Source organism: Marmota marmota, unplaced genomic scaffold (genome assembly GCF_001458135.2).
Source record: "Marmota marmota marmota unplaced genomic scaffold, marMar, whole genome shotgun sequence".
Lineage (NCBI taxonomy): Eukaryota > Metazoa > Chordata > Mammalia > Rodentia > Sciuridae > Marmota > Marmota marmota.
The window spans coordinates 45,638,287-45,652,456 of NW_026000174.1; the positions used below are offsets into that span (position 1 = coordinate 45,638,287).

At 47.2% G+C, this 14,170-nt stretch overlaps 1 protein-coding gene across 21 annotated transcripts in view; it reads left to right on the forward strand.

Moving 5' to 3' along the window:
• The first annotated feature begins 3,032 nt into the window (after positions 1–3,032).
• Cd44 (CD44 molecule (Indian blood group)) overlaps positions 3,033–14,170 on the forward strand; it is an 81,908-nt gene continuing 70,770 nt past the window's right edge. For 5 of the 21 annotated variants that reach the window (XM_015477772.2, XM_048788581.1, XM_015477768.2 and 2 more), the window contains exon 1: positions 3,036–3,264. In XM_015477772.2, coding sequence (XP_015333258.1) covers positions 3,192–3,264 — 73 coding nt within the window. In that variant the 5' untranslated portion in view covers positions 3,036–3,191. Of the gene's footprint in view, positions 3,265–14,170 lie in introns of all 21 variants that reach the window. The other 16 variants (XM_048788582.1, XM_048788583.1, XM_015477769.2 and 13 more) reach the window with 8 other exon arrangements.

Consider the following 14,170-nt stretch of genomic DNA (forward strand, 5'->3'; position numbering starts at 1 on the left):
ATATTTTTAAAAGTAAAATCCTTCATCAAAATGAAATCTCTCTCAGGGCTCTAGTATTTAAACTGATGCAAATGGAATTTCTATGGTGGGAGGGGACAGGGAAGGGGCACAGTCCACTCTTAAACCTTTGCTCTGACCACTATGTCTCCAAGGAACCCCCAGGGGGGAAAAAAAAAAAAAACCTGCACAAAACCAACATTCTTCCTAGTGACAACTCCCTTCACTCCCCACCTCCTTCTAGAAGGGAATGCTGAAAGCCCTTGGAGGTGACATCAGGTTTAAAAGCCATTCTCGTCCAGGAACCCACCAGGGCTGTCCTCTCACAGGGTTATAGCCAGAAGCTCTACCTGGGAGCCAGCCTGCCCCAGGCTTTTCAGGCAAGCAATGTCTTGGTCACAGACAGTAGCAGGGACAGCCCTTTCCTGCTATGGCAGCCTCTTCAGGCGAGGGCTCAGAGGTACCATCTTCATTTCAGATGTGGAATGCCCCACCACTGTGATTTTTCAGCCCCAAATGTTCTCTCTGAAAATGCAAGAAAATGTAAGGCTCTCCCCAGCTGGAAAGCTTCAGTTAGACTAGATGGTGGTGAGGGCTGGGAAATATGGTGAATGCACTGAATGCCACTGAATTACACACTTGAAGATAAGATGGCAAGCTTTATATTGTACATATTTTAACATAATAATAATAATCTTAAAAACGTACACTGCTCTTTAGTTCCTACAGGATCAAGTTCAAACTCACTGGCCTAATTTAAAATCTGGACCCTTTCTACCTCTCTAGCTTCAGGTCTTGCTGCCCCCCACTCCATCTCTTCATTTGATCTAATATTCAAGTTATTCCACATACATGGTGCTTGATATATATACACACACACACACACACACACACAACACACACACACACACACACTTACATTTATCTGGTACTTAATAGATGCAGGAATTTTGAATCATTTAATCCTCATCAATTCTATGAAGTAGATATTATTATAAAGCTCACTTTATATTTAAGGAAACTGAGCTACATACAGGCTCATTGTCTTATTCAAGGTCAAGCAGCCCAGATGGGATTTGAACTTGGATGATTTGTTCCTGAACCCGTAGAATTCCTCACTACAAGACTACTACCTGTGAATGACCTGTCCTTACAATTTTATGAGAAGAATTTCTCTTCCTCCTTCTAGACCTGGCTCAAATATCACCTCCCCTGGGAAGTTAGGAAAGTGGGTGACTTCTTTCTCTAGGACTGTAAGACTGACAGCATTCTGAACACACATACAGTCATCCCTTGGTATTCATAGGGGATTATTTTCATGATACTCCCCTCGCATGGATAGCAAACTCCTTAGACGCTGAAGTCCCTCATATAGAATGGTGTCATGTCTGTATATATCATACAATCTTCCCATATGCTGTAAATCATCTCTAGATATCTTACAAAAACTAATGTAAATGCTATGCAAATGGTACTGGATGTATTGTTTAAGGAACAATGAGAATATCTTCAATCCACAGATACAGATAGTCAACTGTATTTGGCAGGATACTTCATATTGTGGGTGGCAGGCTGCTGAGTTTGGCTCCCTACTAGAGTGTGAGGCCTCTGAACACAAGGCCAGGTCTTATTTATCTTGAAGTCCTTGGGTGCTCACTGCATGTATGATGAATGAGTGGACAAGTGGATAATTAGGTGCATTTCTCTCCATTTTTCATTTTCCTTTAATAAATTATAAAATCTTACCTTCCCTCAGAAGTTCTGGCATGGTTCCTTTGGGTTCTTACACAGCCACTGATAATCACTTGCGTTTTTCTGTGTATCTCATCAGGCAAAAATTCCTGCTTTTGCTTTCCCAATATTAATACATAGTATATTATGGGTAGGTATGGATTAAAAATATGATTTTTCATGTTTTCCAACTTGAAATGCCTCCTGGGAAGAATATGATAATCTCTGTCCCTCTTTGAGATTTATTGGCCAGGATAAGGGGGGAAAGTGGATTAAGATTTGCAGAAGCAGGATATGTAGAAGCAAGAAAGAATGGGTGAATGGGTGGATGAATGAGAGGATGGATAAAATGATGGGTGGTTATGTTGATGGATGGCACATGAGTGGAGGAATTCATACATGGGTGGATGATGGAGAAGAGGATGGTGGAGGGATGCAGGTTCATGAAGAAATGTGGAAAAAGATGTATGGAATGATGGATAAGTTGTATGGTGGATGAGTGGAAGAACTAGTGGTTGGATGGATGGTTGGATGTGTGGTTGGTCTAGTGGGTGTTGGGAAGACGGATGAACATGGGTGGATACTGGATGGACAGAAGGATAGATGGGAGGATGTAAAGAAAGATTGGTAGATTGATGGATGGGTGGATGAAAAACTACTTGGGAGGATGAATGAGTGTGTAGGTGAGTGGAAGGACTGAGGTATCATCCTGGGACCTGAGGGTGAACAACACATGGATTTGGGGAGGCAAATTCCAGCCCCGTGGCTGGCCATCACTAGCTGCCCCTGACCCATCTGAGCAACACGGACTTCACTACTCTCTTAAGGGAAGAAGGGTGAGCGCTCCCTCCCCTCACTCCTCACTATGGCCCTGGGAGCGCCATCTGGGCAGGATCTCGCCACTGCCCCAGCTCCTCTCCCAGGATCTCCAGCCGCCCGCCCGCCGGGGAAAACCAGAGAATCCTTCCCAGCCTGACTCAGAGAAATTTAGCGGGAAAGGAGAGGCCAGAGGCAGAACTCAGCGGGGAGGTTTTAGGACTCAGTCATCCTCTGGCTGGGGGCGAGCTGGTGGGAGAACCCGGCGGTGCGTCGGGCGGGTGGGCGCCTCCAGGCGCTGCCACGGTCCCTTCCCGGCAGCTCCGATTTACAACTTCCATTAAGAACCGGGCGGGGGCGGAGGGCCAGGGCCGAGGAGGGCTGGTACGTCTTTAAACCGCTGCTGGCTGCTTAGTCACAGCCCCTCGCTTGGGTGTGTCCTTCACTCGCTCCCTCCCTCTTAGGTCACTCTCTCAACCCTGGAATAAAAACTGCAGCCAACTTCCGAGGCGGCCTCATTGCCCAGCGGTCCCCAGCCTCTGACAGGTCCGGTCCGCCCTCGTCGCCGCGTCCTCGGCCCGCACCCGCCCGCGCCCCGGGACCCCCCAGCTCCACTTGCTTGCTCTCGCGGTTCGCGCACACACACCATGGACAAGCTCTGGTGGCGCGCAGCCTGGGGACTCTGCCTCGTGCAGCTGAGCCTGGCGCAGTTGCAGATCGGTGAGTGACCGCGGCCGTCGGGGCCAGCGGAGTGGGAACCCAGGACGGCGCCGCGGGAGCTCCGCGGGCAGAGTGGCCCTGGGGGACTGTAGTCCAGCGGAAGGCGAGCGACTTGGATTGGGTTCTGGAAAGCAGGGCTGGGACTGGCGCTAACCTGCCGGTAGACTTTGCTGGTAGGAAGCACCGTTGTGTTGAGAAGAACGGGAAAGAGAGAGGAGGCTTCGCTGGGCAGGCTGCCCGCGCGCAGTTTTGGGTGAGGTCCTTAGGGCTGGAGCACATGGCCGCAAGTTAACTGTACTCCTGGATGCTTAGCTGGTGTCTGGACTAGCAGGCTCCTGCGCCCAAGGGCTCTCTGAGCCCCGCAGGCTGTGGTTGACCGGGCAGAGCTAGGCAGGGCAGGGGCAGGAGCTGAGGCAGGTGCTGGCACTGGGACAGGAAGGGGTAGGTGCCTGGGTGAGGTGGCCACGCACTTAGAAGCCCTTGGCAATGAGCTTTCCAGAAAGACAACTGAGAAAGTGAGGGTGGCTCCCCACTGAATCTGGTTTCCCAAGCCCTTATACACCCCTCCAGTCACTGACCACCATAACTCTTGTGGAAACTTGAACCAGCTCTGAGGCCAGGTCTGGATATCTGTGAGGGTCCAGCCCCGGCAGCTGGGCAGCGGCAGGGAGACTGCATAGGAGAGGCAATGACTGGGCCAGCTGCAACCTCCTGGTTCTGCCAATCAGTCAGGGAAAATCCAAACACTGATAGGGCTCCTGTTCCCTGCCTGGTAGCCTCGGAGCTGGAGGAAGCTTGGATATCAGGGTAACATCAGGGACCCAGAGGCTAAGGTTCCAGTATCCCATCCAGAGGAGGTTGGGGGCTTTTGGTGGCTGTAGAGGGGAGGGGCTTTGAGGTATTCCAGCATGGCTCAACTCCAAGTGTTCCCTCTCTTTGTCTATATATGAACAGATAATTTTTACATGACCGATTTGCTTATCACCAGCAAAATTAATTTTTCTTTCAAGTAGTGCCAGCTGGGTCACAGAGACAGCTCAGCCTACAGTTAATTCTACTCAGCAAATGCTTATTAAACCCAGTTCTTAGGAATACCAAGAAAGCAAAAGACACAACCCAACCTGTGGGATCTAGAATTTTGATTAGGTGGGATCTAGAATTTTGATTAGGTGGATCTAGAATTTTGATTAGGTGGGATCTAGAAGTTTGATTCCTGGAACAGAAGCAATGCAAATAATGATAACAACAACAATAATAGCACTGTGGTAGCACTAGTCACTGTTGTACACTTTGACTGTGTTAAATCCTTTACATGTGTTATCTCATTTTACCCTTGCAATAGCCTGGTGAGAAGTACCCTGTTATTAGGCCCATAGGAGGAAAACAGAGGCTCAGAGAGGTTAGATGACTTGCTAGAGGTTACACAGCCACAGGTGGTAGTGAATATGAACTCAGGTTCATTGAGTTCTGAAGCTTAGGCTTAGAATATGTTAGAATGTACTCCAGGATGGGAGAAGTTGGGTAGGATTTGGGGCAGGAATAGACCAGAGGCCACAGGGAACTGGAGCTCCAAGGGACCTTTGAAAGGCAGAAATGTTCAGTATGGGAGGGGAGAGGGCAGGAGCCCTGGGCCCAGCCTCGGAGAACAGAGGCCAGGGAGCTTCCCTGAGGCTTCCAGGGAAGGTTGCTGGCATGTTACCCACCGGTGGTGTCTTCTGTTTTGTCTCTGAGTATCTTGATTCTTCTCAGCCTGACTCCTTCTAAAGGGCCCCATCCTCAAACACTCCTGACCCTTGGGGGTTCTCCTAGAGACCAGCAGGCTCACTCCTACCTCGAGTTTCCCTGGTCACTTGGGGTGCATCATCCACAGAAGGCAGGAGAAGTGCCAGCTGCAATGAGCACCTGGGTCCTGACTTCCGTGTGCTTGTGAAGTTGTTTAAAAGGAACTGAGACTTGAAAAGGAGACAGGACTTAACGGCAGACCCAGGGCTGGGTAGGCAGAGGGGGAAGAAGAAGGAAGGGAGAGGAATGGAAAGGCACCGCCATGGCCCATTCTTGGGTGTGGAAGACTCTGGAAGACCATGAAAATGGAAAGGGGCAAGGCTTTGAACAGAGGAAAGAAAGGTCCAAACTCTGTATCAGAAATCAAAAAGCATAGCAATGGTCAAAGCTCCTTTAAGCACCTTTGAACCTAGAAACTCAGAGTTGGAGAACAGGTGCCTTGAATGAGGTGTGGGGAGAAGAAAGTGGCCTTAGAGGCGGAGGAGTCCTCTGTACACCCATCGCCTTTCCTCTGTGGTGAAAGGTCAGTGCTAGGGAACTGTACCCCTGGTTTTGAGAAAGAGGGGCGCCTCTGAGAACCCTGCTGCCTGGGGATGGCCGGTACCCTTCTGCTCCCACTGGGGCTTAGAGACGCCTCCCCTTGCTGCGAGCCAGGGCTTTGGCTGTGTTCCCATGAGAGGAAACCAGGAAGCAGAGCTGCATCCCCTCGGGGGTTAGCACCGATTAATTCAGTGATTCCCCTGGCACACACGGGGCATCCTGAACGTGTTTGGTGTGAGTACGTGTGTTGGAGGCTGCAGCCCGCAGAAGGGTCTATTTTCTTCCAAATCTTCCCACGTGGGAGGGGATGCTGGACCACATGAAATTCCTAGTTTATGACACAACCCCTTCCATTCATTCAAGAAATATTCCCTGATTCATTGTCATAAACTCAGAGAGGGGGACTCTAAGCATCATTTAGGGAAACACACACACACACACACCACTCACACCAAAAAAATCCCTTCTTTTTCCCAAGGAGGAAGTAGACCATGAAAGAGAAGGACTAGTCACTTGCCCTCTGAGACTGATTAGGGCAGGGGGCCTTTCATACATTCGGTCTCTAAAATACCTCTATCTTGGAAGTTTGTAGGAGGCCGCCCCAACCCTGCGGAGCGCTTGTTTAACACCTTAAATACTGTCTTACCACTCATTCCAAGTCTGTAGTTTGCCTCCGCAGTAGTTCTGTTTGAGCTTCATAAAGAATGATAATAAGAAGGGAGGCGGGGGAGGAGGAGGGAAACACTGGGGGAGAATAGTGACCAAATTTTATGGCCACAACATGTACATGTACAAATATGTAACAAAGAATTGAATCCATTATTATGTATGATCATGTTCATATATGTTCCTATTCCATAATATATGTATATAATATATTCCACACACACACACACGCACACACACACACGCACACACACACACACATACATATATGTGTATTATGGTAAAGCAAGTTCATGCTCAAGAACAATTCTGCCTTGTCCTGGGGCCTCTGTTGCCTCCTGAGACATCTGTGGATGCCGGTTTTAAAACCTGGCACTTTGCTATTGTACCAGATGGTTCTATGCAAAGCCGGGTCCTAAGTTCTAGGAAAATAGCACTCACTAAGCACCAATTCTATGCTAAACATTGAGCCGGGGTTTGCCATGAGTCTCTTACGTAAGCCTCACAGCAGCCCTATGCATGAGTGCGTTCTTCACTCCATTTTCTTGATAAAGAATTTGAGGCTCCAACTTCACCCATCCTGGAGTACATTCTAACATATCCTAATTTGACTTGCCCAAGGATACAGTGGTAGAGTCATGATTCCCCCGTGGTCTCAAATCCCCCAAGGTTGAACCTCAGGGCCTCTGCTCCGTCCATTCATTACTTGCCTTTGGAGAACTTTGGGAACTGTGTGTGATCCTCCCATCCTCCTGCCTTCCGAGGCCAGCACAGCCTGGCATGAATGGCTTTGCCCTCCACCCTCGGGCTGGTTGTGGATTCTCGAATACCCTGCCCTGCCCTGCCCTGTCCTGACTCGTCACTCTGCAGGCCTGGCCGCAGCTGTCAGAGATGTCAGCCTTCTTAGTTGTTGCTAAAATAAGTCAGTTGATTCCCTTATCAGAGTCCAGCTGCCCTTCTAGACATGCTCTCATTTGCAAGCTTGGAAAAAATGGAGAGGTTGCTCCCTAAGAGACAAGTCAGGGCAAAGGCCTCTCCTGAAATTGAGAAAGAGGCCCTGCAGATGCTCTCACACTGACCTTGCCGGCGCTTCTTATGCAGCAACCCGCAGGGGCCCTTGTCACATGCTCATTAGCAGGTTCTACCTGCCCCTGGTAAGGGGAAGTCTTGGTTCCCCCTTAGGCTGACAGGGTTCTCTGCAAAAGTCAAGGATTTTGAGCCCAAACCAGTGTGGAATGCTAGGTGACATGGGGCCACCCAAGAGATGGTGAATCAGCCTGGAGTCTGCTGATGGTCAGGAGGTAGCAGGAGGCGAGCGGGGCCTCCCCAGCAGCCCAGCCAGGGGCTGAGGAAGAGATTAGCTGTGGTTGTTTCCCCAGCACCTCTGTTTTAGTCAGCTCCACCCAGACCCTGAAAGGGAAGTGATTCTTGTGAAAGATGGAGTTGAAGCAGGTGGCGGAGGCTGCCTCCCACAGCGTCCTTTTCAAAGGGGATCTTTTGGGCCCCAGAGAGAAATCCTGGGGGTTTGCACAGTGAGATGCCAGTGACTCAATTTCCGTTGTGTCTCCGCTTGAAAGAGGACACGAGTGTTCTTTAGGGAGAACTGGTTCCTCCCATTTGAAATTTAAACCCTACTCTCCACTCATGGAGCAGATGAAATTTTTCTTAAAACACTCCCCCAAACTGGGTCTGAGAAGCCAGCCCCATCCGCCAAGAGGAATAGAAGGGGTATTTCTCTTATCTGTCTTCTACAGCTCTGATATCAGGGATCATATCTCCTTCGATTTTTGGAGTTCCAGACCCTAGAGCTGGTACACGTTTGTGACCAGAAACTGTTTGTTGAACTGAATGGAAGTTCTAGAATATAGACCTACTTCTCCATAGGAATGCTAGCTGGCTGGCTGGCTGGTCTGCTTAAGAGGCTGGTGCATTCATGTGTACGTGCCATCAGGGGGGCTGGCTGGCTTGGCTCTGGGCAGGGCTGAGGGGCACCTGCCTGCCACAGGGCTCATGTTTGGTCAGCCCGAGCAGAGAGCTCACTCATCTGCTTGTGGCTTTAGTGGCTGCTTGCTGTGGCTGGGGAGGGCAGGGTTGTATAGATGGTTAGGCCAAGAAGGGAAAGGGAGAGGATGACACCAACCCCAAACTGGAGCCTCAAAATATAACACTCCCCAGCAGTGCCCGGCGTGGAGGTCTGGCCATTTGGGAGCCTCCATGCCGAGGATGGAATCCACAGGTGAGAGGCCAACCTAACCCCCACGCCTGCTTCTGAAAGGTGGTGGCGGCTGAGAGAGAAGCAGGAGGGCTTCACAGAAGATTCTGGCTGTCTCCTGTGGGGCTCTCTGGAAGAGAGAGAATTATCAAGCTGCCTTCCAACATGATGGTGCTGCAGGAAAGAGGCCCGTGTGCAGGGAAACCTGACCCCTGGCAGAGAGCCACACTGACCTCCTCTTCCCAGTTTGCCAAGTGGGAAGTTGTCCACAACTGGGCCAAGTCGTGCCTTCCCGTGGGTCCCCTGCTCCATGAGACTCAGATGGGAACTCAGGCACAAAATGAGTGCATGGGTATTACAGGGGACAGAAACTCATGGAACCAGATTTCCCCGAGTTTGGGGTGCACTGGCAGCCTGGGTGTGTCCTCCTGAAGAAGTGTCCTTCGTAAGGGCAAGTGTGGGCAGATGGGTCTCAGGTGGGTGTGGAGGGGCTGAGTCACCAACCGCTTTGCAAAACTCAGATCCTTAAAACCTTCCTTGGGTCTTCACCTTTTTAAAATTTTTCTTTCTTTCTTTTTTTTTTTTACTAAAAATATTTTCTATTGGTTCTTTTTAGTTCTGCATGACAGTAGAGTCCATTTTGACATAATTATACAAACATGGAATATATGTTGTTCTAATTCAGACCTCAGTAGGGTCTCCACCTTTTGAGAATAAAAGTTAATTGCAAGACTTGGTATGTGTGTGTGGGTGTGCTCATCACCAGTCATTTTGAGCATTTACTATGGTGTCACTGCAAGTCTTTTCTGGTGGTGGCTGAAATTTCATGTTGTTGTTTTAGAGTTCTTGTATCTTCTGCACTTGCTTTTTTTGTGGCTGGTTCTATGTTTCTGAGATACCATCATCACATCATCACTGTTGGTAATAATAGCAAACACGGGGTGCTGACGATGTGCGAGCACATACCAGTTGCTTCCTGTACGCTAACTCACCACACACCAGCCTCATGAAGGTGATGCTGTTGTTATTCTTCTTATACATATGAGGAAACTGAAGCACGGGGAATTTAAGTAACTGGGCCAAAGGACACACAATTGGGATTTGATGGAGCTGGGATTCAGACCCAGCTGGTCTGGCTACAGAGTTCATGCTCTCGGTCAAAATGGTGGTGATTTTCTTGGTATATTAAGATTTCAGGGCATCCCCCAAATCTGGATGATTTTACCTGGGAGTATTCTGGTTGTTTCCAAAAACTATTTGGGAATCTGGTTGTGCGTGGAATCATAATGCCCACAGAGCTGGTTTTGCTTTTCCTTTTCAAACACAATGTCAGAGGAGAGACTTGGAATTGCAAAAATGAAGGGGGAAGAAGTCGTCATGAAAACTCTTCCCATTCATACTATGAGTGGCTCATTCATTCCAATCCTTGAATGGAAGTTCTACACTCCTCTACTGATGGGATGTTGGGGAGGGTGTAGGACTGGAGAAGATGGTGAGTTGAGTTCACTGTTATATCAGTATTTCTCACCAGGATGAAAAGTGAAGGCTCTTGATTGGTATTTCTCCATCAGCTAGGACCATGATTCTTGCAAGATTGGGCAAAATGGAAATGAACCAACTGAATAGCAGCAAAATGTCGGCCTGTTTAAAGGCCCTAGGTTCGAGGGTCTTCTTTCTACCACTTTGTTTTTTTTTTTTGTTTGTTTTTTTAAAGAGAGAGAGAGAATTTTTAAATATTTATTTATTTTTTAGTTCTCGGCAGACACAACATCTTTGTTTGTATGTGGTGCTGAGGATCGAACCCGGGCCTCACACATGCCAGGCGAGCACGCTACCGCTTGAGCCACATCCCCAGCCCCTACCACTTTGAATTGGTAGGGAGGAGGCTGTCAGGAGTCAGGCTCCCTGCATCCAGGGCACAAAGAATTCAGCCCAAGCCAAGTTTGACCCAGTAGGTGAACATCACATCATGGAGCAAGTGAATTTTCTCCGTATAGCCCTGGATGAAAAACAAGCCACCCAGGAATACAGGAGGCAAAGCCCCTTGGGGACATCTGATTTACTTCAGGCATTTAGCCTGGGAACGGGGATGCGTCCAAGGTTCCCCATCGGTTTTGGTTTTGGTGCACTCAAGCGGGTCTTTGTGTCTTCTGGAAGGACCCATGCACCAGTCAGAGAATTAAGCAGCACTTTGTTGTACTTCATCTCTTGAAGACATGGGTGATGACCGTAATGCCTCTTCACAGGTGTTCATACTATGCAAATTAAGGTGCCAGGGACTAATGAACAGTTCCATGCAGCCTCTGACCTAGAGTGTTGTTTTCACCCATACCTCTCGCCCCACACTTTGTAAACTATGAAAGTATTAAATGAGTGTCTCCTATATGTCAGCCACAAATGTTGCCAATGCTGAATGTTCCCAGTTCAAAACCCAGAGTCCAGCAGACCTGAGCACCATCTTGCAGCCTTCAGAAGACCAGCCCTGTAGCCACTAGGGAGTTGCAGGCTCCACACCTTGGAGGGAGGACAGGAGCCCGGAACATACAGATGCAGACAAGAGTCTGAAGAAGAAATCTCTTGCCCAGGAGACTGCCTTTGCACTGGATCCTCTGTGCTGGGACTAGCTGTTTTCATATGTCAGCCTTAGAGGTCAGGTTCATCCCTTTAGGCAACTAATGTTCCAATGTTCCCTTAAGTAACTTTCACTTTCCTTTATGATCTTCCAGTTGTTCCCCCTGATAATTTATAAAGACTCTGTGGTATGCCTTCAGTTAAAAAGAGGTTCGAAGGATGCCTCTTAGCTGTGTAATGACTCTAAAGTCCCTTAGGGGAAAGCCCATGCCTTGGGTACATTTTTGTACAACTAGAGCTCCCAGCTGTTGGCATATCCCCCCAATTATAGTAAGTGCTAAATAAATACTTAGATGGTTGAATGAATAACATTTCTAGATTTGACTAGCAAAGCAATCCCCATCATTTACCATTTGTGATTTTTATAGGTTCGGTCTAATTCTTTTTCATCTTTTTTCCCCCTCTTTGTTCTACAGGGGAAAAATATTTTTTCTAATGCCTCTAGTAATGAATCTCAAATCTTGAAATATCTTTTCTCAGCACTCTCTCAGGTTTTAGTGGATCCTTCTTGAGGCTTGATATGTCAGGCAATATAGGGGAAGTTTAGAGCTCATTCGTTTCCTTTAAGTCTGGCTCCTTCTATGCCTCAGTTTTTATTTTTAAATCTGGTCTAATGTATCATGAACTCTGACTCTCATAATCATATTCTCAGTATACTCAGAGAAAATATGTTGTCTTTTTTGTTTCCTTTTTTACATTAAAAGGAAAAAATAAAAAGTGTTGGTTCTTTCAATTGATGATTTAAAAATCTTCCAAACCAAGGATCACCTCCATATAACTGCATAGCCCAAAGGAGGAGGCCAGGCCTTGTGGGAGGGTACATGGAAGTGTTAGGGTTACAAAATAAGACTTCAGTTTATTCCCCTCTCCCACGTGGAAGCAGTATGAGCTCGGGCAGTCGCACTGTTAAGCTTCAAGAATGATATTTTGTTCTTCATTCTAAAGCTATGTGTCTAGCACATAGAAAGTACCCCAAGGGGCTGTGGTTTGGGCTCAGCGGTAGAGCGCTTGCCTTGCACATGTGAGGCCCTGGGTTTGATCCTCAGCACCACATAAAAAAATAAATAAACAAAATAAAGGTATTGTGTTCATTTACAACTAAAAATAAAAGAAAGTACCCCAAGAATAGAAATGATTGTGCTATTTTAGTTCTGAGTACTGATTCATTATGTGATGCTCAGAAAATCTTTTTTAACCCAACTTTACCACCATTTTTCCATGTTTAAAACGAGAGGGCTGGATTCTAATTGATCTCTCAAGTTCTTTTCCAGGCCTCGTGTTCTATAAATTTACCATTCTGTGGGCCCACTAATACCTCAGCTTCATAAAACTTAATGGAAAGAATAACACTATTATAATGCAGTACCAAAAAATGTGATGTCTGGTTTATATTAAGTGTCAGAAGTGAATTATTGGTCCATGCCAGAAACGAGCATATGGACCCAGTTACCCTATAAATGCCAATAAGCCAGAATGACTCCGAGGGAGAAGGCACATTGCCCGGAATCCTCCACTCTCATCGCCTGGGGAGTGGTCAGATGAAGAAGCTCAGGTCAGAGAAGTTGACATGTCCCGCCCACACAGCTGACACTCCAGGAATCCAGGCGTGGAGTTACCTGCAGGTTCTAAATGCAAGGTCCTTTAAACTGTCCTTCCAAAAACATTGCTCCAAGTCAGAACAGCCAGCTCATAAAGGAAAGAAAAGATGGTGTCTTCACTCTTAAAGCTCCAGGAACACCTTTGAATTCTCAGCTTCCCTAAAGGAACCTTGCAACATGAACCACAACACTCAGCCAAAGCTCAACTTAGAGGATGAGCTTTAGTATCTTATGGAAAAACAATATGAGAATCTTAAAGAAAAAACGGAAAAGAAAAAAGTACAAACCATGTATGCACATATATACTACCTACATATAAAATTTAGTCAAGGCTCTGAGTTAGACAGGTCTGTGTGTTGGTGAGCTGCTGCTTCTACTGAGAGTCTCCCAGACTCCCTTTAAGTTTGTTTGTTTTCCCAGGGAGCCAGAGAAACTCTTGCTCTAAGTGGGCAGAGGAAAAAAAAAAAAAGGAATCTAAAGACTTCATTACTGAGGAGTTTGTCTAAATGGGTCAGAGGCTAAATCCTCTGTCTGGTTCCAGTCTTCTATCAGTCTCTGAAAATCCTGGTCAGATTACAGCCTATTCTGATTGTTCCCAATTCACACCCATCACGAATCCTTTGACCATGGGTTTGGGTTGAAATTAAATTCCAGATGGGTTCAGGTCTCATGTCACATACAATGCCCTCAATTAGGGTTGAATGTGGTTGAGCCATCTGGATCTCCAGCTCATCATTCAGACACAAGTATTATTTTAGGAGAATTGAGAACCCACACATACCCAGCCAAGGTCTAGCATTTCTCCCTTAGACATAGGATGACAAGGGCAAGGTCCTTCCCTTATCGGTTGTTTCTCTTTCCCCAGTTGTAAAATGGTGACAAACAGACCCCTTTAGCTTATTAGAGTGTATGGTGTGATTGGTACTGTGGAAAGAAGTGGGGGAGGTAGAAGAGCTAGTTTCCTCAGAATTTTACGGTTTAGTAGAAGAGAAGTTTAGTAGGTGAAAGAGTTGTACCTAAGAGCAAATAACCAAGTGTTGGTAGATCAGAAACAAACAAACAAACAAACAAAAACAGACATCTTCCTGAGCTGGGACTATATGGGAAGGCTTCAAGAATTTGAGGATGACTTGAATGTGGAAAGAAGATGGATACAGAAGGGGAGAGAAACCCCAGGACAGGATAAAGCATGAACCAAAAGTTTAAAGCAGGAGAAATTAATATGACCGAATCAGGGACAGAAGAGGGGTCAGCCTGCCTGGATAAGAAAGTCCATGTTGGGGCTGGGGCTGGGGCTGGGGCTCAGTGGTAGAGCACTCCCTTAGCATGTGTGAGGCACTGGGTTCTATCCTCAGCACTGCATAAAGATAAGTACAATAAAGATATTGTGTCCATCCACAAATAAAAATATTAAAAAAAAAAAAAAACGAAGAAGAAGAAAGTCCACGTTGAAGAGCAGTGAGGGATAGCGTTAGAC